Here is a 25,892-nt window from a genome sequence, read left to right on the forward strand (position 1 = left end):
AGTTACGGTTATCTTTGAGATCCAAAGATTGGCTTGAGCAGTAACCACATGCGGTGAGAAGTCCATAAGGATTTGGTGGCAGTGTCCCCTAAGGATAAGGGTATGTGGGAGTTATGTTTCCCTACTCACCTCTGTTGCTTCACTCGTTCATGACTTTTTTTTTTTTTTTTTTTTTTTTTTTTTTTTGCTTTACTAGCCGCATGCTTTTTTCTGCACTGGCTATACCGAGCACTAAATCATACTTTGGGTCCCCAAAACAACATGGATTCAAAGCTGTGGGTACAACAGACTTTACTGAATATTTGAGACAATGAAGAGGATTTACATTTTAGTACAAGTTTGAAGTCCTTTTGCTCTCCTGCCACCAAGATATCTTCTCACGAGTCCCTGAGAGACTCCAGCATCCAGAGACCAAGCCATGTAGCTTGGATCCACTTTTCTGCTGCCCAGCGCCCTACCCTCCAATGTGCGCTTTCTTTGCAGAAAAGGGGATCTGGGATCTTACTTTCTAAAGAAGCGTAATAAGCTATCTTAGGAAACAAATGTAGTTTTGCCCCAGAGAGAACCCTGACATTAGTGTAATTTTTATATTTTTGTGCCTGGCTCCATCAGCTGCTGTGAGGTCTTTTAGGGCAGGAACCCATGCCCCATCTATGCTGTGGGAGGTGGAACAATATAGTGGTTAAGAATCCATGTGCTGGAGCTCAATTTCCTGGATCCAAATGCTGGTTATTCTATTTACTAGGTATGTAACCATCTTAGGAAATGGGTTCATAGGAAAGCTTGAAATAAAAGAGTTAGTGAACTTAGAGCAGTGTCTGAGGCATACACAAGCTACTCAGTAAATGCCTGCACTGATTTTTCCCAGATGGATTCTTTGTTGTCAGTCTGCAGTGACCAGCTTCATGCATGAGACATGTCATTCCAAGCTGAAAAGACGCCTTTGGTGTGATTAACTCAGTTTCCTGACACAGAAGAACAAAGTATGTGTTTTTAGACAGTATTTTTCTTTTGCTAACACTGTAGTTCAAATAATTGGATACGGTAAAGGAAAGTTTTACTTAACTAGGTTGGGAAGAAGAGTGGAAAAGAGTTCCATTGTTTCAGCTAAACAGCAACAGGCCATAAAACTAGTTTAAGCTTCCCTTCTCATTACTAATCACTTAGCACTGAATATTCATTTTTGGTCTTTTTTTTTTTTTCACTCTTTCTATATACAGAACAAAACAAGGTCAAGTTTTAAAAATTCTTTATTTAAATTTCAGACAAAGAACAAGTATTGCATTATAAAGACTTGCTTAAAAGCATATCATAGTCTGTCATCATATCTTTATGTGTTGTAAATCAACATAAATATTAAGGGAGAGAAAGGTATATCTTTCCTCCACATTTTTAACCTATTCTTAACTGAGCATGAATACAACCTTAGAAACAAATCCTGGTGAAATGGCATCTCTAACACTCTCTCCTCAGATTCTAATGGCTTCATGGGAGAAGCACTATTGGTCTTAGCCCAACCATATTGCCAACATGAGGAGAACAAGAAACTAGCATCTCTCAGGCCAGAAGTGCATAGAAGTTTCCATCTAAAGTTCTATTTCCCCAGCATCATATCTGAAGATGACTGACCTAGAAGTTAGGGGTGAGTGTGGGTTAAAATGGTCCAATATACATTTTCCATGAGTCAACATGCTGATCTCTCTCTGGGAGGCCTCCTGGTTTGCTTATTAATTAATGGTCACCAACATCAATATGCCAGGCCTCCTGGTTTGCTTATTAATTAATGGTCACCAACATCAATATGCCAGGCCTCCTGGTTTGCTTATTAATTAATGGTCACCAACATCAATATGCCAGGCCTCCTGGTTTGCTTATTAATTAATGGTCACCAACATCAGTATGCCAGGCCTCCTGGTTTGCTTATTAATTAACAGTCACCAACACCAATGGAGGAAAGCAGCAAGACAGTGTGCTGTTTGTTGACCCTGGCAAATGATAAACTATGATTTATTTACTCCTTGGTTTCCCCAACTTAATATAATTAAATGCCTTTTAAGTGCTAAGTCTCTAAGCCTTAAGGTTAGCAAACTAATGTGTTGAGAATGGTGTTTACTCTTTTACAGTGACTAGCCAGGACATGATTCATACATAGGATCAAGTTTCCTGATCAAGATACCTTTGTCATTCTTTCCACAAATTCTGATAGATATTAATACAGATATTAACAAACACATATTAGAATAAACTGCTAAAAGTTCTAATCTTATCCAAAATAAATCTTAAAGCTTAGTCATTAAAAATATGTTAACAGAATACACTCTGACTTTTTTCTGGTAAGAGAAAACTGTATTTTTTTTTTTTGAATATGCATAGTTCCATCTGGACTCTGGCAACATTTTTTAGGGTAGTCCAATATTCTGTTTCCTAGAAAAGTAAAAATCAACCACAACCCTTGGGGGGTGAGGGAAAGCAGGAATTTCTCCCTCCCAAATATTATTAGGGATAAGAATAAAAAATTATTACATTTCATTTTCTTTAAGCTTTATTCTTGGTTTTAAGGTAAAAATTATAATTAGTATTCATATTAGCAGCAAAGATTCTAATTTCTGTAAATTGACCCAGGACTGACAAAAATAACATTTTGGTAAAGAATGGGGGGGGTCTATAGGAGGTAATAAATGTCTATCAATTTTGGCATTAAGCAATCTTACTTGAGAGGTTAATTTATATGAAAACAGGCAACATATGAAATGTCTCATTTGAAGTTCAGGCCTGTGACTCTGCTGTAGGAAGCTGAGTTGGCCCAGCAGCATGCAGTGGAAAGAGGGCTTTCATGGTGGAAAATTTCCATGAGGTCAAACTGAAGGGGGCATGGGATCTTATGCCGGCTCCTCAGTAGTGGTTACTTCTAATAGATGAAAATGGAAGCGGCTTTGAAACTTTCCAATGTGTTAGAAAGTCAAATACAACTACAAGTATTTCCCTCTGATCTGTCAAGTTTCACAACTTGAGCTTTAGTAAAATGGGAAGAGTCAGAAAACAGTACAAAAAAGTGCAAGGGGAGTTCCCGCGTGGCACAGAGGAAACGAATCTGACTAGGAACCATGAGGTTGTGAGTTCGATCCCTGGCCTTGCTCAGTGGGTTAAGGATCTGGCGTTGCCATGAGCTGTGGTATAAGCTGCAGATGTGGCTTGGATCTGGCGTTGCTGTGGCTGTGGTGTAGGCTAGCAGCTGTAGCTCCGATTAGAACCCTGGCCTGGGAATCTCCATATGCCATGGGTGTGGCCCTAAAAAAAAAAATTGCAAGGAGCTTCTTGAGAGGTTCTCCAGTTCTAATCACTCCAAATGCCATAGCAGTGTCTTATCAGAATGTCATGGCTGTGACTACTGGGGGAAGATTCAAGCCAGGAAAGTTTAATTAGGACAGTGTCTCTTTAAAAATGCTAGAAAAATCAGTTTGAATCCCAAGTTTCTTGTCTGTTTCTAAGTAGTGTTTATTCAGAACACTCAAGAATGACTCATATAACATTGCTGATTTCAAATACCTCTATGTCAACTTCTTGCTAACAAGAAAAGGCAAAGAAATGCCAGCTTTGTGCTGAAGCTTGTAGTCATTAAAAAAAAAAAAAATTAGAAGATGCTCTGAGCTCTTATAATCACGAGGGATTTTTTTTTTTTTAACTCGTGAAAAGACAAAACCCACCCAATAATCTAATGTAAAGTTTCTAGACGATAAGCATGGCAAGCAATACATCTGTATCAAAATGATCCTTTTACAAATCCTTACTTTGGAAAGAGGCATTTTACATTCCCATTCTAACGGAGCTGAATCCTAGTTCTGCTGCATGAGTTAACCCACAGGGAAGAAGCTCCTGATTCTGCCTCAGTAGTTAGCATGAGGGAACATCCATTTCCATTAAGCCTGGAACTTGCACTCAGGTGGAAAAACCGTTCCCAGCAGCCTCCACCATCACTTCCTAAGAGAGCAGTACTGTGCCCCAAAGGGCACAAAATCATCTAGTAAGAGGCGGATGTGCCTCCTCCATGAGCTTATCCAATATTCTCATAAGCTTGCAAAATGCCACTTAAAAACTTAATAAATTAAAAAAACTACACACACTCCCCATAATTCCTGACTGAAATCCCCAAAAGGCAATCTCACCAAACAATTAAATCAAAAGACCAGCTTAATTTATTCATCAGGCATAGCAATTTTTCCTACAGGACTTTGCACCAACATAGAGACATTAAAATAAAAACTACCATTGTGCCCAGGGAGGAACAGTAGCCTTGACAGCAATGTAAAAAGTAGAATACTTCTTTGCACTTGTCAGTTGCCTTTCACTCACTTCCTGAAACTTTACCCTGAGAAGACTCCTGTTCCCTCATCTCAAAAACATCAATTCAAGAACAAGGAGCTGACGGGTCAATGAGTGAAGAGAAAGCCAAGGCTCCCAGACTGCTTGTGATGGTCACTTGGCAGGTCCCTGAACTTCATTATTTTCAACACCTGCCTGCTCTTGGTCATGACTCCTTCCTAACTTCGACCCACACTTTGACCTGAGAGAGAGGCATTCAAGCGACGTACATAATAGAAGTCCTCAGTCTGATGAGATGGTAAAATGAGCAAAGGAAAAGCTAGGCATAGAGGAATAAAGTAAAAGTTAAGTGCTTAAAACAAGAAGTCCCACATGATGGTCTGTTCTTGTGTGATTCAGTGCAAAATAGAGGAAGGAAGCATCACACATAATCACTCCACGGACACTGTGTTTGTATCCACTGCTAACTAGGACAGTTCCTCAAGACTGGCAGCTGGGGAACGACCATGTTGCCACTGCCTACTAGCCATGGTCACAGCCTCTTGTTTGGCTAATTCACAGGACAATGGGAAGGAGCAGGGCCAGGAGAAAACTGCGCTGGACCCTAAAGTTCTTATAGACACTTACCTTCTCTTCCTTGGCACCCATCAGAAGTAAGAGTGGCCCCAAGGGAGAAGGGGTCTTGCCTGAAAATTGCCCAGGAGCAGCTAAATCAGACAGGAGTGCTGCCCTGACTTAAAACCATTTGTACTTGTAGAAAAGAAGGAGGCAAACTGATAATTTTCAAACCCCAGATTCCCAGGAAATAGAGTAAGAGAGCCCCCTTCTCCTCATAAGAGTCAAACTGATTTCCTGGGGAGCATCTAAAAGGCTTGGGCACAGAGGCATCACTCTCCAGACAGAAGTGCTGGTGGGTTTTCAGAATTATTCAAGAGCCATGCCTGATTTCACAGGGAAAGAGTTCTAACCAGCTACATGTAATCCTTGAGGAGTTGATATTTCTTTTTCCTTTTGTTGCAAGGAGGACGAGATGGATACAGTGTGGGAGGGAAAGGAAGGGAAGAAATCTGACAAAGGCTAGTCAATTAGGGTTAAAAAGCAATGTTTGCAGAAAAAAAATTATATTAAGAAATTGAAAAGTTTCATAGGAGGAGAGCGTAGAGGACTCGCTTTAGGAGTTGAAGGTAGAAATCAGAGAGGAGAGAATTATCAAAGTACAAGTGAACACAGTGGAAGATTTATGTTTTTCTGTTTTTGTTTTTAAGTAATTGGAGGACAAAAAGAGTGAATTCCTTCACTGCTTTTTCACTGGAGAATTGAAAATCATTGCCATATTATGGGATGCACTCTCCCAGCAGGAATCCAACTCGCCTGTCTGCATAGTCTTAAAGGAGTAAATACTTGTCAATTCTCAAGAGAAAAAGCTCTTGTTTGTTTAAAGTCACTGACATGCTCCTTAGCTGAATTTGGTATCGTATTAATAAAACGTGTGTAGTGTGTGGTGATTCACAACAAAAATGAAGGACTTGCCCTGGGGCTCTTGAGGATCTGAACTAGATGAGTAAAAAAGAAGACATAAGTACGTGGTCTGGGGCCTGCAGAATAAATGGTCAGTGTGGCTTTAATCTTAAACTGCAGTCACATCAAACTTTCAGTGCTTTAAAAATGTGTATTAATGGACCTTTCTCCTCTTACCAAGCCCCACCACTAGCCCTTCCCTTCCATTTCATTCTCTCAAATTTGCTATCTGCCTCCAACCCCAAATAGTCACGTGCAGTCTCAGATAAATTTTACCACCCAGAGATTTTTCCCTTTTACCTAAGCCGCCAAATTGTTTTGATTCTTTTGGGGATGCTTTTGGCTCTTCTGGTTTTGACATTTGCTTTCCAACAAGCACAATATCCAAAATTGGTTTGCATTAAGCTGATGACAGATCTAATCAGTGGAAATATCTGTGTGCTGTGCTGCTTTCTATAAGTACGTCTCTTTACAAGTAAGTGAAATGGCAGAGTGGGGAAATGAATCTTATTTGAAAGAAGATAACTATTTAAACACAAACAAATACAGACAGAAAAGCAATTTAGGAAGGTATAGAAAAAAATCTCCACCAGGCAACAGTGGAAGATGTAGGGTAATGTGTGCCATTGGAGAAATGCTGCTCCCCTGTGTCTGAGTTCCAGTGCTTTCCAAGTAGATGGGTGGATTGCAAAAAAAACAGAGCAGCTTCGTTTTTCTCTTCTTTCTTGAATTGTATCATGAGGTGGTTCTCTGTTTGCCACCAAGAAGGCAGAAAGAAGCACTTCTCTCACCTACTCTCCAGTCTAGCAGGGTCCCATTCTCAGTTTTCCCATGTAGCCCCAGGGTACTATTGTAATGACTCAGGGATGGTGCTGACAACATGGGCTGCCTCTGTGGCTGCTGGAGGGGAACCAAAAAAGGTGTTGGTTTGATTCCTCTGCTGATCACGGAGGTAAGGAGGAACGGAGGAGCTTTTGATGTGGAGGATCCTGGTGTCCATCACCTGACAGTCAATCTGCATCATCACTTCATAATCCTGCCCGTTGATCACATTCTCTGCAGAGAAGAATACACATAAGAAATAAATATTCAGTAGAATATGCAATTCTGCTATAACTTCAATCCCAGAAAGTCATCAATGAGCTTTAAGGGTGTGAACTGCCAAAATGCTTTCAAGGGTAAAGAGACGTCATCAGTCACTAAGCAGGGCTACAGTGCTGGCATGACCTGTCCTCTCCTCAGTTCTAGTTCCCAAACAACCTTCTTTGGCTCAACAAGGGCTGCAGCCACTGTCAAGAGTTCATACCACAGATTATCTGTGCACAGATATCATATGTCTTATATGCTTTCAATGCAATATTTCACCATGACCAGAGCAACAGATTTAGGGGAAGGGCAGCGGGGTACGGGAAAGAATACTTAAGTCCTCCCCTTCCATTTCAACAGTAGGAGGGAATAACTCTCAAAAGGACCACCTTATCATGTGAATGGTACGGAGACCTTGGCCAAGACTGCTTGGCTCCTGTTCATCAGTAATATTTCTCATCTCATCAAGACATTCCCAACTACGAATTTAAGGGTTTGTACTTAGGAACATAAAGAACAGTGAAGATGGATGACAAGTTACAGACATTTGACAATTATGCTGTTTCCCAGAGACCACTATCACTTCCTTTCCACATGAAGGCCATCTTTAATTCCAGAGTTCTGGATTCTGGTACAATTCCCATTTGGGATTAAAAGGAGTACTAGAGGACTTCCAGGTAAACTAGAGGCTACTGGCATAAGGGAACAGGAAAAACCATACAGAGCCATGCTTAACACATATGGGGTAACTTATTATCATGCATTTAACATACACAGACATGTATTACACTCCATGCTTCCTGAGAGGATGAAAGCTCTTTATTTTAGGGAGCGGGCCAAATAATCTCCCGATCTGTAATTCTGGGTGGTCATTGTCCAACTTGCAGTCAATGAAACTCAGGTATAAAACTGATGAGAGAATTATAAAAAGATAGTATCTTTCAAGTACAGCTAGACATTCATAGCAGTACAGTTAGAAGCTGTGTGAACTTGGAAGGATGCTGGGTAGTCAACGTGGCATCTCAGTTTGTATTTTCAACCATGAATCCAGAGCTGGGTGTGGGGACCAGGAAGAATAACTGCTGGCGAGGGCCTCATCCTGCGCTGCCTTTTCGTAAATATGATATACAGCCAACCAGTGATTTTAAAATTAAACATTTGGCTTCTCTGGGACAAAGAATTGAATTTAAAAGCAGAATTCTTTCTATTCTGTTATATATTTTTTTTTATTTTACACTCTGTGTGCCAAGTATTATAAATCTAGAGGAAGAAAATCCAAAGTTTGACACTTGATCCTCAGATTCCATCCTGTTTGAGGAAATTGAGCCATGCAGCTTGTCACTTATGAGGCACGAAAAAGACCCATGGAGATCATCTCATCCAGGGTGTCTTAAATTAGGGTCTAATGCACAGACTTCAGGGAGTCCATAATTTCCCTGAAATTATATGCAGTTTTATTTGTGTGTGCATTTTTCTGGAGGGGGGAGTCCATCAGATTCTTTTTTTTTAACTCAGTGAATTCTATTGTATTTATAGCTGTACAATGATCATCACAACCTGATTTTAGAGCATTTCCATCCCAAACCCCCAGCCCATCCCCCCTCCCCAACCTGTCTCCTTTGGAAACTGTAAATTTTTCAAAATCTATGAGTCAGTATCTGTTCTGTGAAGAAGTTCACTGTATCTTTTTTTTTAATATTCCATGTGTAAGTAATAGCATATGAGGTTGGTATCTCACTGTCTGACTAACTTGACTTAGCATGATAATTTGTAGGTCCATCCATGTTAATACAAATGCCATTATTTCTTTCCTTTTAATGGCTGAGTAATATTCCATTGCATACATGTTTACCACACCTTTGTCCACCCACTCGTCTGTCGATGGACATTTAGGTTGTTTCCATGTCTTGGCTACCCATCAGATTCTAAATGGGGTCTATGACCCCCAAAGTTAAAAACTATTTAATCTAGTAACCTATCAACTTTAAGTGCCTTGAGCAGATCACATATCCTATTTTAAAGCCAATGGAAGATATCATTCTTCCACTTCTATAGGCTGACTGTTCCAATTTCTAAAGCAGTCTCCATTACTGGTGAATTTCCCATTATAGGTCTTACAAATCTCTTTGATTACAGTTGAAGCTAATTTTCTTCTTTCCCAGCCTTACTAGCGATGAGACCAGTTGGTTGCTGCTGTGCGTTAACTAACACTACCTATTCTTTAAAACCATTGCTATGGAAACTTAACTCCAATTTTACAACTCCTGCTACTTTGAAGTGGCTATCAAGTCATTTACTTATCTTTAGAGAATTAAATCTGATTGCCTATAAGTTAGCCAAGTGTTTTCTTTTCCAAAAAGTAGGCAATGGAAGAAAGACAATCTGCTAATGTATTTGGAGTCATTACATTCAGAACATGTGACAGAGGTCAGATTCCAAGGTAGCACACTAGTCATTTCCTTTTGGAACCATGGTCCCTTTCCATTTTAAGAAAACTCAAAGATTACGTGCATGCATGCACACATGCACCCGTGCGCGCACACACACACACAACCAAATAATGAAAAACACATGTATAAGAAACATGTAATACAGATTACTAATTTTTACTACTTTCCTGGATTAACTTGGAATCCAGATGACAGTTTAAGATCAAGGCTAGGTTCTCTCATTCGGCCCTACCACCTGCAGAAGTCATTAGAGCCCGTGCGCGTGCTATGGTTTACATTGATAACTAGAGTTCTTTAATACCTTAAATGTTGGGAAGAGATGAAAAACCTGGTAATATGAGCTCAGTGGGAAAACTAAAGGTGTGACCTGATTTCAAAACCTGTAAGTCCGTAGCCATGGCTGAAATGCCACTATCATCTTAAACTCAACCTAGGCTCAAGCAAGGTATGATCCAGGTAACTTTAAAAAGGATTCTGTTCTTCACTCTTTTCTGGATTTTGGGCCAAGGAAATTATCAACATTACTAGAAGAAGACTTTACCAGATAAGATATGAATGCCCTTAAACTGAATTTAGGGAGCCCCTTCTGAATGACAAATTGGATACTTTAGGGTTTAAAGTGACATGCCATTAGGAGTCCCAGGTTACCCAACACCTCTGAAAAAATAAAGGGGCAATATTCTTTGATCCACTCTGTGGGATCTTATAAAAGAGGTCTTTGGTTGTTTCAGTACTGACCCCCTTGGATAGTCAGTGAGGCGGTCTCAACATTACCTATGAGGTTCTACTTATTTTATTTTTATTTATTTATTTCTTATCACCACACCTGTGGCATATGGAAGTTCCCAGGCTAGGGGTCGAATCGGAGCTGTAGCCGCCCACCTACGCCACAGCCACAGCAATGCGGGATCCTTAACCCACTGAGCTGGGCAAGGGATGGAACCCGCATCCTCATGGATACTAGTCAGGTTCGTTACCATTGAGCCATGGCGGGACCTCCCAGATTCTACTTACTTTAATTAAAGGAGGAAAGAAGGGGAAATGGCTTATGATAACTCACAGTCTTTGTAGGCCCCTTCACTGACCGCTGTTGGGCATATGCTCAAAAGATATGCTCTCAGGAGCAGCAGAAAGGCTCTAAAACTCCTCTCTCACATGGCAGATGAATCCCCATTATCCTTTACTTTCAGCCTTTGTGCACAGTTAATAATTGACCACCTTTGAAAAGGACAACATTTTCAATTGTCACCTATAATTTGCACCTCAGTGTGAAAAAATATACCAGAATAGGTTCTAACTGGAGAGGTGAGAATCAGAAGACCGGTGGCTCAGGTAGGGAGGAGAGAAGAGCCTGTGACAGGAAACCCAGGCAGCATGTGAGAGGCCAAGGATGAACTGCACACTTACATTAAGGGCCAGGCCTCCATTATGAATGGGCAGTACCCGAGTAGTAAGAGAAAACATTGCAGCTCATGGGCTTTCTGACAAGAGGAAACAAGGCAAACATTGGGTTAGGAAACTGTTAGAGCTGACTGCTAGACCATTTTTTGTGTTCTTAATGAAAAGACAGTGACTATTTGGGGAAAAAAGAACTAAAAGGAATAGTATGGAGCAAAAACGTTTAAGGTTTGCTTTCCCTTTTCTATCAGGAAACATTTGGGTGCTGCACAAGTAAGATTACACATAATCTTATGTTCTGGGCCCTCAGAACAAGAAGAAACACTGACCTGAGTCAGGAAAAAGATGTAAAATATCAGTCAGGCAAATAAAAAGGAAAAGCGATGACTGGCTTCAAATACGAGCAGTGAAAACTGGATCTGAATGCCCAGAAGTGTTGGGGAAGCAAGAAAAAAAGCGCCTGGACACTGGGGGAGGAAAAACTCTAGGCGATGTGGAATTTTGCATAGCCTGTAAACACACAATAACTGAATTAAGAACGGCCTGCCAAGAGGCTATTAGCTGGGAGATGACTAACACACACATCAGAACCTTGACCATAAACAGAATAACCCCAAAAATTTTGCAGAAAGTTTAATTTTAAAAAATGACAAGACCTCGCCAGTGCTTTGCAAAGAAGTATGTATGATAAAACAGATTCCTATTCAGAATCAGACACTAATCCTAACAAGAGGTAGTTTGTTCTGTGTAAGCTTGGCTCGTGACAGGCAGTGACAGGCTGTTGGCATCTGTGCCTGAATCCTGTGGGATGTAGTGTATGTGTCTGTCTGGGAGGGGAGGTGGGGATGGAACATGGAAGGTAGATAAAAATCCTCCCATTCACAGATCACAAAAGATACCTTCATCCAAAACAAACAAATGGAAAAAAAACAGGAAAGAAATCCAAAAGGGTAAGAAAGGGGAGACAAAGTAGTAGAAGAGAAAGGAAGGTGGGAATACAATGAACAAAGAAATGGTAAAATATCACATCCATATGGTGGCTTTCAAGAACTTCCAAAGCTGACTTCACTATGCCTAGCCAATATTGCCTCTAATTTTTAACCTGAGTCCTGGTTTGGACCATCCTAGCATACCATGTATTATATCTCTACCAGTATCCTTTTTTTTTGGGGGGGGGGAATGGACTCTTTCTGCTCTTCTTTATTGGGTCAAATTCTCCATCTGGTCAAATTCTATTAATCCTTAAAGGCCCATTTCCAGTTATACGTCTAAGAAACCTTCTATGAAAATTCCAATACTGATCTTCTTTATAACCAACATATACATGTTCCATGTAACTGAATATGATAAAATATTTATAGAAAAGAGGTTTGGCTCCTTTAAGAAATGTCTGGAAATTTTTAAGGTAGGGGGGTGGGGGCTCAGTGGTAGAACTAGAACCTCTCCCTCATCAGTGAGGAAGAAGACTGAGTGAATAAAAGTACCAGTCATGCTGTACATAGAAACACAATGCTTCCAACTTGAAGAATTTTCTGGAGACATAGGGAGAACATCTGCAAGAGCAAAGAGCTCCCAGCAGCCACCATGTCTGCCCTGTGCAGATCTTCCCTGACAGTGGAGAGATTGAAGGCTGTGAGTGTCCAAAGCCAGGGAAGAATGGTGGGAAGGATGGCATACGTTTAAATGTAAGACAAGCCAGAATTTGTTCAATATTTTGAAAATACATGTTTATTTAATTGAAGTATAGTTGACTTACAGTATCGTGTTGGTTTCAAGCATACCGCACAGTGATTCAGTTATACACCCATCTATCTATCTATTATCCATCCATCCATCCATTCTTTTTCAAACTCTTTTCCCTTATAGGTTATTACAAAATATTGAGTATAGTTCCCGGTGCTATATAGTAGGTCTTTGTTGGTTATCAATTTATATGTTAATCCTAACCTCCTAATTTATCCCTCCCCCCACACCCTTTCCCCTTTGATAACCATAAACCACATGTTTTTTATTCAAGTATAGTTAATTTGCTATTTTCATATGTTTCAGTAGCACAACATAAAGATTGAGTATTTTTATAGATTATATTCCATATAAAGTTATTATAATATATTGGCTATGTTCCCTGTGCAGCACAATATATCCCTGTAGCTTACTGTATACACAGTAGTTTCTACTTCTTTATCCCCTATCCTTATCTTGCCTCTCCTTTCTTCCCTCTCCCCACTAGTAATCACTAGATTGTTCTCCATGTCTGTCTGTTTCTGTTTTGTTATATTAATTCATTTGCTCTATTTATTTTTTGCCTTTTTTTTAGGGCCACACTTGCTGCATACGGAGGTTCCCAGGCTGGGGGGGGGGTCCAATGAGAGCTACAGCTGCTGGCCTACACCACAGCCACAACCACAGCAACACAGGATCCCAGCCATATCTGCGACCTACACCACAGCTCACGGCAACACCAGATCCTTAACCCACCAAGCAAGGCCAGGGATCGACCCACAACTTCATGATTCCTAGCTGGATTCATTTCCGCTGTGCCATGGTGGGAACTCCTGCTCTATTTTTTAGATTCTACATAGAGATGATAACATACAGTATTTGTCTTTCTCTGACTTAATTTCGCTGAGCATAATATTATCTAGGGGCATCTTTGTTGTTGCAAATGGCAAAATTTCATTTTTTTTATGGCTGAGTAGTATTCCATTGCAGATATATCCCACACCTTTATCCATTCATCTACTGATGGGCACTTGTGTTGCTTCCATATCTTAGCTATTATAAATACTATTGCCATGAATATTGGGTGCATGTATCTTTTCAAATTAGTGTTTTAAATTTTCTTTGGATATACACTCAGGAGTGGAATTGCTGCATCATATGGCAGTTCTGTTTTTAGTTTTTTGGGGGAACTCCATACTGTTTTCCATAGTCATATTGTAAAGTGTATACAAGGGTTCCCTTTTCTCCACATCCTCGCCAACATTTGTTATTTGTGGTCTTTTAGATGATAAGCATTCTGACAAGTGTGAGGTGATAACTCACTGTGGCTTTGATTTTGATTGACCTTGGGACTTAATAATGATAATCATAACAGTAATCATACAATTTTTAATGATAATAACTACAGCAACCATTTATTAAGTACTTATTACTCTTCAAAGGACCTCTTTTAAAATTTCTTTTTAAAAAATTGAGGTATAATTGATTTAAAATACGTTAGTTTCAGGTGTACAACGTAGTGTTCTAAATTTTTATAGATTATACTACACTTACAGTTTTTTAAAAATGTTATATTCCCTGTGCTGTGTAATACATTCTTGTGGCTTATTTATTTTATATATTAGTAGATTGTACCTCTTTATCCCCTACCCCTAATCTTCCCTCTCCCCCATACTGGTAAACCACTAGTTTATTCTCTATATTTGTGAATCTGGTTCTTTTTTGTTATATTCACTAGTTTGCTTATTTGTGCCCCCCCAGGTCCATCCATATTGTTTTCAAATGGCAAAATTCCATTTTTTTCTATGGCTTAGCAGTATTCCATTGTGTGTATATCTGTGTACAACATCTTCTTTACCCATTTATCTGTTGATAGATAACGTACGTTGCTTCCATATCTCAGCTATTGTAAATAATGCTGTCACAAACACTGAGGTGGATGTATTTTTTCCAATTAGGGTTTTCATTTTCTTCAGATAGCCCGTGGAAGTGCTGGATCATGCGGTAATTCTAGGTTTTGTTTTTTGAGGAACTCCATACTGTTTTCCACAGCAGTTACACCAATTTACACTCCTACCAATCATATACCAAGGTTCCCTTTTCTCCACATCCTTACCAGCATGTATTATTTGTGGTCTTTTAGATGATAAGCATTCTGACAAGTGTGAGGTGATAACTCACTGTGGCTTTGATTTTGATTGACCTTGGGACTTAATAATGATAATCATAACAGTAATCATACAATTTTTAATGATAATAACTACAGCAACCATTTATTAAGTACTTATTACTCTTCAAAGGACCTCTTTTAAAATTTCTTTTTAAAAAATTGAGGTATAATTGATTTAAAATACGTTAGTTTCAGGTGTACAACGTAGTGTTCTAAATTTTTATAGATTATACTACACTTACAGTTTTTTAAAAATGTTATATTCCCTGTGCTGTGTAATACATTCTTGTGGCTTATTTATTTTATATATTAGTAGATTGTACCTCTTTATCCCCTACCCCTAATCTTCCCTCTCCCCCATACTGGTAAACCACTAGTTTATTCTCTATATTTGTGAATCTGGTTCTTTTTTGTTATATTCACTAGTTTGCTTATTTGTGCCCCCCCAGGTCCATCCATATTGTTTTCAAATGGCAAAATTCCATTTTTTTCTATGGCTTAGCAGTATTCCATTGTGTGTATATCTGTGTACAACATCTTCTTTACCCATTTATCTGTTGATAGATAACGTACGTTGCTTCCATATCTCAGCTATTGTAAATAATGCTGTCACAAACACTGAGGTGGATGTATTTTTTCCAATTAGGGTTTTCATTTTCTTCAGATAGCCCGTGGAAGTGCTGGATCATGCGGTAATTCTAGTTTTTGTTTTTTGAGGAACTCCATACTGTTTTCCACAGCAGTTACACCAATTTACACTCCTACCAATCATATACCAAGGTTCCCTTTTCTCCACATCCTTACCAGCATGTATTATTTGTGGTCTTTTAGATGATGGCCATTCTGACAGGTCTGAGGTGATACCTCATTATGGTTTCAATTTGCATTTCTCTGATGATTAGTGATTGAGCATTTTTTCATGTGCCTGTTGGTCATCTGCATCTTCTTTGGAAAATGTTTATTCAGGTCTTCTGTCCGTTTTTAAATTGGGTTGTTTGTTTTTTCAATGTTGAATTGTATGAGCTGCCTATATATATTGGATATTAATTGTCATTGGTCATATTATTTGCAATTTTTTTTCCTCCCATTTGGTACATTGTGTTTTGTTTTGTCAATAGTTTCCTTTGCTGTGCAAAAGCTTTTAAGTTTAATTAGGCCTCGTTTATTCTCTTTTGCTTTTATTTCCTGTACTTCAGGGATGCATCCAAAAAAAAACAGTGCTATGATTTTCATCAAAGGAGTGTTCTGCCTATGTTTTCTCTAGTTTCTAGGAATAAACTACTATGTTTTCTCTAGGAGTTTTATGGTTTCCAGGCTTACATTTAGGTTTTTAGTCCATTTTGAGTTTATTTTTGCACATGGTGTTAGAGAATGTTCAACTTTCATTCTTTTTTTTTATGTCTTTTTTGCCATTCTTTTATATGTAGCTGTCCAATTTTCCCAGCACCACTTACTGAAGAGACTGTCTTTTCTTCACTGCATATTCTTGCCTCCTTTGTCAGATGTTAATTGACCATAAGTGCATGGATTTGTTTCTGGGCTCTCAATCCTGTTCCATGATCTGAGTATCTGCTTTTGTGCCAGTACTGGCACAAAACCATAAGCAAAAATAAACTCAAAATGGATTAAAAACCTAAATATAAGACTGGAAACCATAAAACTCCTAGAGAAAACAAAGTAGTTTACACCATTTGAAGTCTATAGCTTTGGAGTGTAGTCTGAGTTCAGGGCATGTGATACCTCCAGCTTTATTTTCTTCTCAAGATTGCTTTGTCTATTTGAGGTATTTTTTGGCTCTATATAAGTTTTTTTAGAATTGTTTGTTCTAGGAGTTCCCGTCGTGGTGCAGTGGTTAACGAATCTGACTAGGAACCATGAGGTTGTGGGTTCGGTCCCTGCCCTTGCTCAGTGGGTTAACGATCCGGCGTTGCCGTGAGCTGTGGTGTAGGTTGCAGACACGGCTCGGATCCAGCGTTGCTGTGGCTCTGGCGTAGGCCAGTGGCTGCAGCTCTGATTCAACCCCTAGCCTGGGAACCTCCATATGCCGCGGGAGCGGCCCAAGAAATACCAAAAAAAAAAAAAAAAAAAAAAGACAAAAGAATTGTTTGTTCTAGTTCTATGAAAAATGTCATGGGTATTTTGATAGAGATTGCATTGAATCTGTAGATTCCTTTGGGTAGTGTGGTCATTTTAACAAGATTAATTCTTCCAATCCACAAACACGGATAGGTTTACATTATTCGTAGCATCTTTGATTTCCTTTATCAATGACTTAGAGTTTTCAGAGTATAGGTCTTTCATCTCCTTGGTTAAATTTATTCCTAGGTATTCTTTTTTTTCCCTCTCCTTTGAAAAATTAAAGTATAGTTGATTTACTAGGTTGTACCAATTTCTATTGTACAGCAAAATGACTTGGTTATACATATATGTACATTCTTTTTTTATATTCTTTTCCATCATGGTCCATCCCAGAAGACTGTATATAGTATAGTTCCCTGTGCTATATATACAGTGTATTTTATTCTTTTTGATGAAATTGTAAATGGGATTGTTTTCTTGAATTCTCCTTCTGATAGTTCATTATTGGTATTTAGAAAAACAACATATTTCTGTACATTAATCTTGTATCCTGCAACCTTACTAAATTCATATTAATTCTGTTAGTTTTCTGGTAAAGACTTATACTCTGGTATAGAGTATCATGTCATCTGCAAGTAATGAGAGTTTTACTTCTTCCCTAACAATCTGGATTCCTTTTATTTCTTGTCTGGTTGCTGTGGTTAGGACTTCCAATACTATGTCAAATAGAAGTAGTGAGATGGGCATCCTTGTCTTATTCCTGATTTTGCAGGAAAAGCTTTCAGCTTTTCACTATTGAGTATGATATGAGCTGTGAATTTGTCATAAATGGCCTTTATTATGTTGAGATATGTTCCTGCTATACTCACTTTGATAAAATTTTTACCATAAATAGATGTTATATTTTGTCTAATGCCTTTTCTGTGTCTACTGAGACAGACATGTGATTTTTGTCCTTCCTTTTGTTAATATGATGCATAATACTGATTGATTTGTGGATACTAAGCCATCCTTGCACCCCTGGAATTAATCCTGCTTGATCATAGTGTATGATCCTTTTTTACATATTTTTGAATTCAGTTTACTAATATTTTGTTGTGCGTTTTGTATCTCTAGTCATCAGAGATGCTGGCTAGTAATTTTTTTTTTTTTTTGTAGTGCCTTAGTCTGGTTATGGTATCAGGGTGATGGTGACCTGCTAAAATGAATTTGGGTATGTTCCTTCCTCTTCAATTTTTCAGAATAGTTTGGGAAGAATAAGTATTAGCAGAATTCGGTAAATATTACATGGGTATTACATTCCTACACCATGGGGAGTCAGATGAGAAAGATTTTACCTAGTTAGAAGATCTATAATAATTTCCCTCAGTACTCTGTGGTGACCTATGTGGGAGGGGAATCTGAAAGGGAATGGACATGTGTATATATGTGGCTGATTCACACTGCTGTATGCCTGAAACTAGCACAGCACTGTAAATCAACTATACTCCAATAAAATTTAGTAAAATAAATAAAATTTTAAAATGTACAGACCTAGAATAATGTGTATAAAAATCCCCAACCCTTCAGGAGCACTTGTAGTGGTCGTGATGTTTGAAGGGAACTACTAAAATTTAACAGACGGGACCAGGAATCTGAACAGTCTATAATGCACAGAGATAGTCTCCTGCAAAACTGTCCTTTATCTCATGCAAAATTCATGTAGGTTAAAAAAAAAGCCCTGATTTTTACTATATTAATAAACTTGCTGTTTTATATTTAACTATAGAGCACTTTTACATGGGTTTTATATACACTAAATTTCCAGGAATAAACTACTAAATAATAATTTATTTATTTAATAACACCTACTATTTCTGTATGCCATACACCGTTCATCTAATTCTCAAAACTACCTCCTAAGTCAGGTATTATTATTATAGTTACTATTATCCCCTATTTTATAGATAAGAAAACTGGAACATAGGAACATATGACTAGCCACTCATATGGCAAATGGCAGAGCAGGAATTTCAAACCTAGGCAGTGTGGCTTTGGAAAGCATTCTTATAACCACTCCACTATGCTGGGAATATTATTTTTTTTCTAAACATAACTGAGAATTGTCCATCATTTCAGAAAATCCCATCACCAATGTGATATAATAAATATGTTAAATATATAAAACATTAAATATGTGGTATGGAGAAAAATAAAGCACAGAAGGTGAGGGTGGGGTGTGAGGACATGGCTTGCTGTTTTAGATGTGGTGCCTAGAGGAGGCTTCTCTGAGAAGGTGACCTCTGAATAAAGACATTAGGAGGCGAGGAGTGACCCATGCAGCTGCTGAGGGAAGAGTTGAGGGCACACATGTCTGAGATTCCAGGAAGACATTTTAGTGGAAAAAACAGGCAAGCAGTAGGAAACAGGGGTGAGGACTTATTGGCAGGAGAAAACAGGGCTGGAACTGTATTTGGAAGTTATCTGCAGAGAAGATAGACGGAGTCCTGAAAACAAATGGTACTCTTGGGGGAACGAATGATGGGAACATGTGTGTTAAAGAGGATGGGCATGAAGGAAAAGGGCAGGACTGTGGTTTCATCAGGTCACTGAGAGTACTTTTCACTGAAAAAACCAAACTCAGTTTGTAACTTTCAATCATTCAGCAATTATTTGTGTACCGACTATGTGCCAGGCACATTTACAGACGCTTATAAACATTTAGATCCCATTTTTTGTGTCCAAATTAAATAGAGAGTGAGTTTCCTAAAGGAAAACGGATATCATATGGTGGGTCACAAAACTGTCAGCCAACATTTACTGAATTCCTTAGACTGTAAGGAATTACAGAAGAAAATTAGGTTTCTTTCCTTACACAGCTTACAGGAGTGTTGCAAAAGCAGCAGAATTACATGCAAAATATTAGTAAAACATCAAACAAGTGCATTTCCTCAGAAAGGCCTTTTCTTACTACCAAAACACAAGTAACATCCCCAAATCATGTCAGCTCTTTTCCTTCACAGCACTTATCACAATGTATAATTAAACACTGGCTTGTTTACTTGTTTAACAATGGACCATCAATCCCCTAAAGTCAGAAAGGATGTCTGTTTCATTCATTCTCTTTCATTCACCGCTACATACCCAGAGTTAGCAAAGTCCCTGGTACCGAGCTGACGATGAAAAATACAGCAGTCTCAGTGTTAAGAAGTCTGTCCTTCCTACTTGCTAGTCATGTCATTAGATAATTCTTTGCTTTATGAAAGTTTAACCCCAGAATAGTTGCAGAAATAGTAGTAGTAACAAGGAATTTCCAACATCTCCAAACACAAAAATAATCCTATTAAGACCTCTGAAACACAGCCAAAGTCACTTCTCTTCAATCTCAAGTTTATATTTTGAATTCATAGCCATTAACAATGACTCTTTTAAAGATGAAATTTATCCCCTGGGAAATTTAGGGGCCTCTGTAAGCTATATGGTCAAGTTCCTACTTTTCCTCAAGTTTAGCTCCTCCAGTGCTTATGAGCGTCTCCAAAGATGATTTCAGGAAATCTGGTGAATTCCATAATTATTCAAAGACATGAATGGTAATTAGCTTTACTCTGTACCTGCCTACTCTTCCGCTGAAAATGCTGCCCACAAATGTGAGAGGTTTGTTCATCAGATCACAGAAAAGTTATATTTCATTGATCTTCAACATCCCTTGAAAGATCATTAAAACAGATGTGACTAACAAAATTCTTACTCACTTTCTCAAAATGAGTTTCTAGACTACCAAACTGAAATTTGGTTATGTAATTTCAATTAGTGCCTCAAAAACAGAAAACCAGTGAACTGCAGGTATGGCAGCCACAAAGGGACCCATGAGAAGACTGCATTGGGGTTAAAATTCATTCTGAAGGCTGAGGGAACATGATCTAGGACCTGATTTGCTGCCCTAAGACACAGTTTGGAGTTTTAGCCTGGGGCCAGTGGCCTAACTCTAGGGATGGCCAATAACTTTATTGCTTCTAATAACTAATCACTGGTGCCAAGTACTAAAAAACTGTTTTATGGTGTCACACCCTGGAATTTGACACCCCTACGAACTGAACCAATGTTCAGAAGCACTTCCCAATAAAACTAGAACATGTGGAATAATATCCTGCAGGCAGATTAAAGACCAAACCTCTGCCATTACTAATATTGGGTCAAAAGAGCACTCTTTCTTCTGAAAAACTGTGGCTCCGTAATTGCTTTTAAAATTGATAGATGGGGAGTTCCCGACGTGGCGCAGTGGTTAACAAATCTGATAGGAACCATGAGGTTGCGGGTTCGATCCCTGGCCTTGCTCAGTGGATTAACGATCCGGTGTTGCTGTGAGCTGTGGTGTAGGTCGGAGACGCGGCTCGGATCCTGCGTTGCTGTGGCTCTGGTGTAGGCTGACAGCTACAGCTCTGATTCGACCCCTAGCCTGGGAACTTCCATACGCCGTGGGAGCGGCCCTAGAAAAGGCAAAAAGACAAAAAAAAAAAAAAAAAAAAATTCATGGGAATTAAACATATTTTTCAGAGCAACAAAATGGCTTTCTCTGCAGTATTTCTACCCATTGTGTTGGGTAGGCTCGGCTTCTTCTAAAAGGAATCACTGTATCAGAATTTTTTTTAATTCTTATTTTTTGCTTTTTAGGGCCACACCCACAGCATATGCGAGTTCTCAGGCTAGGGGCTAAACTGGAGCTGTAGCTGCTATCCTATACTACAGCCACAGCAATGCCAGATCCGAGCTGGGTTGACCCACACTACAGTTCTGGGCAATGCCGAATCTTTAACCCACTGAGCTAAAGCCAGGGATCACACCCACATCCTCAGGGATACCAGCTGTGTTTGTTACCGCTGAGTCATGATGGGTACTCCTGAATCAGAATTTCAAAACATGAAAGAACCTGAGGCCTAATACTATCATATTACTCTCAGCCCATTAAAAAGTCTAGCATACTTTTTATTCATAAAATGGAACCTTAAAATATTTTGGAAATGTTTACCTAGTCACACAATACTAGGTACATTCAGAAAAACTCATTCACATGCTAGAAACAACTGCCAACAGGTTCAAATAAATGTGACTTGACATGGTATTGCAGTTTTAGACTAAAAAACCAATAAGGTAAAAATTTATATACACACACACACATATATATAGCCAAAAGCAGTTTGTATAACACTGAAGGCAGCCATTCTACATTTTTTTTTTTTTTAATAAGAGGAAGTATCTCTCCCCTTCCAGATCTGCTCAGATAGAAAACCTGTTGGAGGGCAAAGAAACAGGTTAGGGGGCCCCATAAACTCCGGGGATACCCATTCCTAAAGCTCAATTCAACTTGGACACCTCCTGGAAGGAGTCATACTAGGACGTCAGCTCCCTGAGGGCAAGGCATTTTTATCTGTTTGTTCACTGCCGAATCCCCAGGGTTTGGCACAAAGAAGGCTCTCAGTAAACGTTTTAATACAGGTTGGGGGTGGGGGGACGCACTGGGGGTTTGGGATGGAAATGCAATAAACATTTTAAAATAAATGAATGAATGAGGCCTTGGTTGTGTGGAAGGGGCCCCACAGGATGCTGACTTAAAGAGGGTGTTGGAAGTACACTCCTCTTCTCAGGGAACGGAGCTAAACAAGAATGAGAGTCAGACTGCTCCTTCAGGAGAGACAGACTGTCCTAGGGATTCAGTTTTTGACTACAGAATTCCTTCCTTCCCTCTTTTCAAAGGGGCAGGCGTGGAGGTAAGAGGGAGGTGGAGACCAGGCTCACAGGTCAATGTCCGCGACATGAGCTGCCACTCTGGGTCTCATTTCCTCCACTGAAATGTCTGCAGTTCTCAGTCTGCAGTAAACTTGGCTGCTTTTTAATCTCAGAATGTTCAGAAAAGCCTAGCTATTTGAGAACTTTCATGTTTACTCCCCTCAGTTACTTACTACTGATAGTTTTGTAGGCTGACATAAGTGAAACCCAGGAAACAGGTCTTCATAAAGGTGTCCGCATTTATAAATGGTTTCTTTACTCTGTTTAAGCTGTGAAACATGAAGCCCTGCTTGCAGGCAAGTTTCATTAACAATAGGTAAGACCAGGAGTTCGCGTCATGGCTCAGTGGAAACGAATCTGACTAGTATCCAAGAGGACGCAGGTTTGATCCCTGGCCTTACTCAATGGGTTAAGGATCTGGCGTTTCCGTGAGCTGTGGTGTAGGTCATAGATGCTGCTTGGATCTGGCATTGCTGTGGCTGTAGTGAAGGATGATGGCTATAGCCCTGATTTGACCCTTAGCCTGTCAACTTCCATATGCCATGGGTGCAGCCCTAAAAGACGAAAGTCAAAAAAAAGAAAAAAAAAAAGGTAAGGCCAAACATATGCTGAGATTCAGAGATTGCTAATTCAATCTCATTCTTAGTTGAAATTTAAGCGAGTGTTGAGTCATTTAAGATTTTACTTTTTCTAAAACTTACAAAATTTTATATTTTAGACACAGGTCTTTGATAACAAATAGGATTTCTAAGAATCTTAGTTAAGAAACACTCGTAGACATCTGAAAAACAAATAAGTGATGACTGACTTATTTAGACATTCCTATAAATGACTGAAGCTCACTGCAGCATTTTCAGTGTTCACTTCACTCTTACAGATGAAGTAATTAGAAAATATTTATTCTGGAAAAGATTTTTCCTTTTGCTACTACTGGATACCGACCTAGAAAAAGTTGTCTAATAAGTGAGGAAAGATCTCTTTATTTATTTAGAGAAAAATACTAGAGGACACATGATTGAATAGCTGGTACAGGTCACTTCCAAGGACAATTAAGGTTCTGCTGTGAACTGATACCCCAACCTTCTCCCTCCCCTCAAAAAAAGAAAAAAAAGAAAAGAAAAAGAACGAAACAGACTGGCTGTTAGGCTCTCAGATTCTCAAAAGGAATGGCTTAAGGACTGTGGAATACTTTTTATTTCTATAACAGAATAATTTGGAATATACTATTCTACACATTGAGCCATTTTTCCATTCTGTTAACTCTGATACACTATCATGCAAGCCTACAAACAGTACTGCTTCTGACTCTTACAACAAATGCCTCTTTTCCAATAATCTATCATGATTTTTGAATTATTATAAAATGGGATACAGACAAGCCAGCTCTTGCTATGGTTACACCATTATTCTCTGAGTGATAAAAAGCTCCTTCTCTTTTTAGCAGGGAAGCCATTTTCTCTCAGTCCCATTTCTCTTTCTTTCAGAAAAAATAAGTAATCACATTTATAAAACTAATGAGCAAATCTTAGTACTACAGCACTTTGATAAGAAACTGAATGGCATTTTGGAAAATTTTAAAGTGAATTAACCATAAAATGTTCTGATCAATAAATGTCATCCGACTGCTGAGGGAAGAGTGAGAACAGGGAATGAGGGTTAATACCCAGGGATGAAGTCTAGTGGAGAGAAGTCTCTTGCTCTCATTTGTTTTACAAACTAAACTCACAAAAGCAAAGAGATTGTTTGTTTTAAGATAAGACCTGCTACACTGAAAATGCTACGCACTGAATGAAAAGTGGGAATACTTGAGTGAATGTCACATTGCAGTGCTACACTTAGCTGCGAAGACGACAAAATCTGCCGAAAATCCCCAACTAAGCCTGCTCCATCCCCCAAGGCCTGTGTGGAATGTAGGCAACACACACTCTGAGAATAGCTTTGAGACCAAATTCCCAGAGATTCCTGGTGTCAGCTATGATACTCAAACCATACAGAGATTTTTTTATCAAGGATGTCATTTTGATATTTTGAACTCCAGAGAATTTCTCATGCTCTCTCATGGAACAATTCCTAATAGGTGTCACTGCTAAAGCCAAAGCATAAGAGGATCCATAGTTGTCTCAAGGGAGTGTTAACATCAGGGATACAGGCTCTTCCTCACTTTCACTCCTGTATGTTAAAGACTCTGCAGGTCTGCAGTCAGGCATCCTGTAGTGTCTTATGTAAATACTTGGGTGGGAGACACAGAAAAGGTGTTCATAAAAGCTAGTTGGCTATGGGTTCAGTGGGCCCAGTGCGGTGTCAGGGCAGGGACTGCTTTCAGTTGAAATGTCTAACCAAATTCCCTATTAGCTGTGATCATTCATAGAAGTAACACATGCTTTGCTCCAAATGATTATATAACACAGTTTCTATCTTTAAGTAATTTACAATCAGGTTGGCAGACAAAATACATAGGGAAATAAAACACTAAGAACAGTTCAGAAGGAAGATATTAAAAAAATACAGAAAGATATAACAATTTTCCTGCATGCAACAGAAATTTTAACAAATGATAAGCTTATTATTAGGACCCTATTTGTAGTTCTGTTATGACAGATAATTATACTTTCTCCCAGTGAAAAGTCATTTAAGAATAAATAAGTAGTGATGGGTTGGTGTTTCGGCAACTGCAGGACTTATTTGTGAAATCCAAACACTAGTTGGTACAATGATAGAAGTAATAGTTATAATAAATGAAAGAATCTTTGGTTCAAGCAAAGAAATTAACAGAGTTGCTTTTAACTAAGTGCAGCTATAAAAGTGCTCAGAGATGAGGAGAAAGACAAGATTCATTTCTTCTGGAGCAAATGGAAATTGAGTTAAGAGAAAGATGACTGAGGGTGTTTGGTGTTTTGTTTTATTTTCAAACAAAAGTTTTGGTTTGATTACTGATCAAATCCCACATTCAGTAATGAACATGTCGTTCTTACCTTCTACATTCTAACACGTTCTATCTTGTCATGCTTATGGCAGGTTCACTTAGCCATAAACCATTGTGCAGCAGTATAACAGGAGTGGGAATCACAAACCTTACTCAAGCTGTGCATTTAATAACTGATATTTGTGAAGGAGCTTGGAAAGCTCTTCTGCTCAGAAGGATGCACACATCACCTCCACATAACTATACTCTCTATAAAGAGAATTTTTACAAAAGTAATGGACAGGGCTGAGATACAGTGCAAAACACTGCACTTAACCTTCTTCACCAAAACTGCTGTTAAAGAGTTGGACAACCATTCACTAGACTTAACAGTGCGTTTCTTCTAAGTTCTGTTAACCTTGGTGCATGCCCTTAACTCATAAAGGCAACAGCATCGGGTCATGTTGTAGACATACCTCCTTTC

At 38.9% G+C, this 25,892-nt stretch overlaps 1 protein-coding gene across 6 annotated transcripts in view; it reads right to left on the reverse strand.

Moving 5' to 3' along the window:
• Positions 1,233–25,892, reverse strand: part of ATF6 (activating transcription factor 6) — a 214,878-nt gene continuing 190,218 nt past the window's right edge. For 4 of the 6 annotated variants that reach the window (XM_021089515.1, XM_021089512.1, XM_021089510.1 and 1 more), the window contains one exon: positions 1,233–6,894. In XM_021089515.1, the coding sequence (XP_020945174.1) occupies positions 6,686–6,894 (209 nt within the window). In that variant the 3' untranslated portion in view covers positions 1,233–6,685. The remainder of the gene's footprint in view (positions 6,895–25,892) is intronic. The other 2 variants (XM_021089516.1, XM_021089513.1) reach the window with 1 other exon arrangement.

Source organism: Sus scrofa, chromosome 4 (assembly GCF_000003025.6).
Source record: "Sus scrofa isolate TJ Tabasco breed Duroc chromosome 4, Sscrofa11.1, whole genome shotgun sequence".
Taxonomy (NCBI): Eukaryota; Metazoa; Chordata; class Mammalia; order Artiodactyla; family Suidae; genus Sus; species Sus scrofa.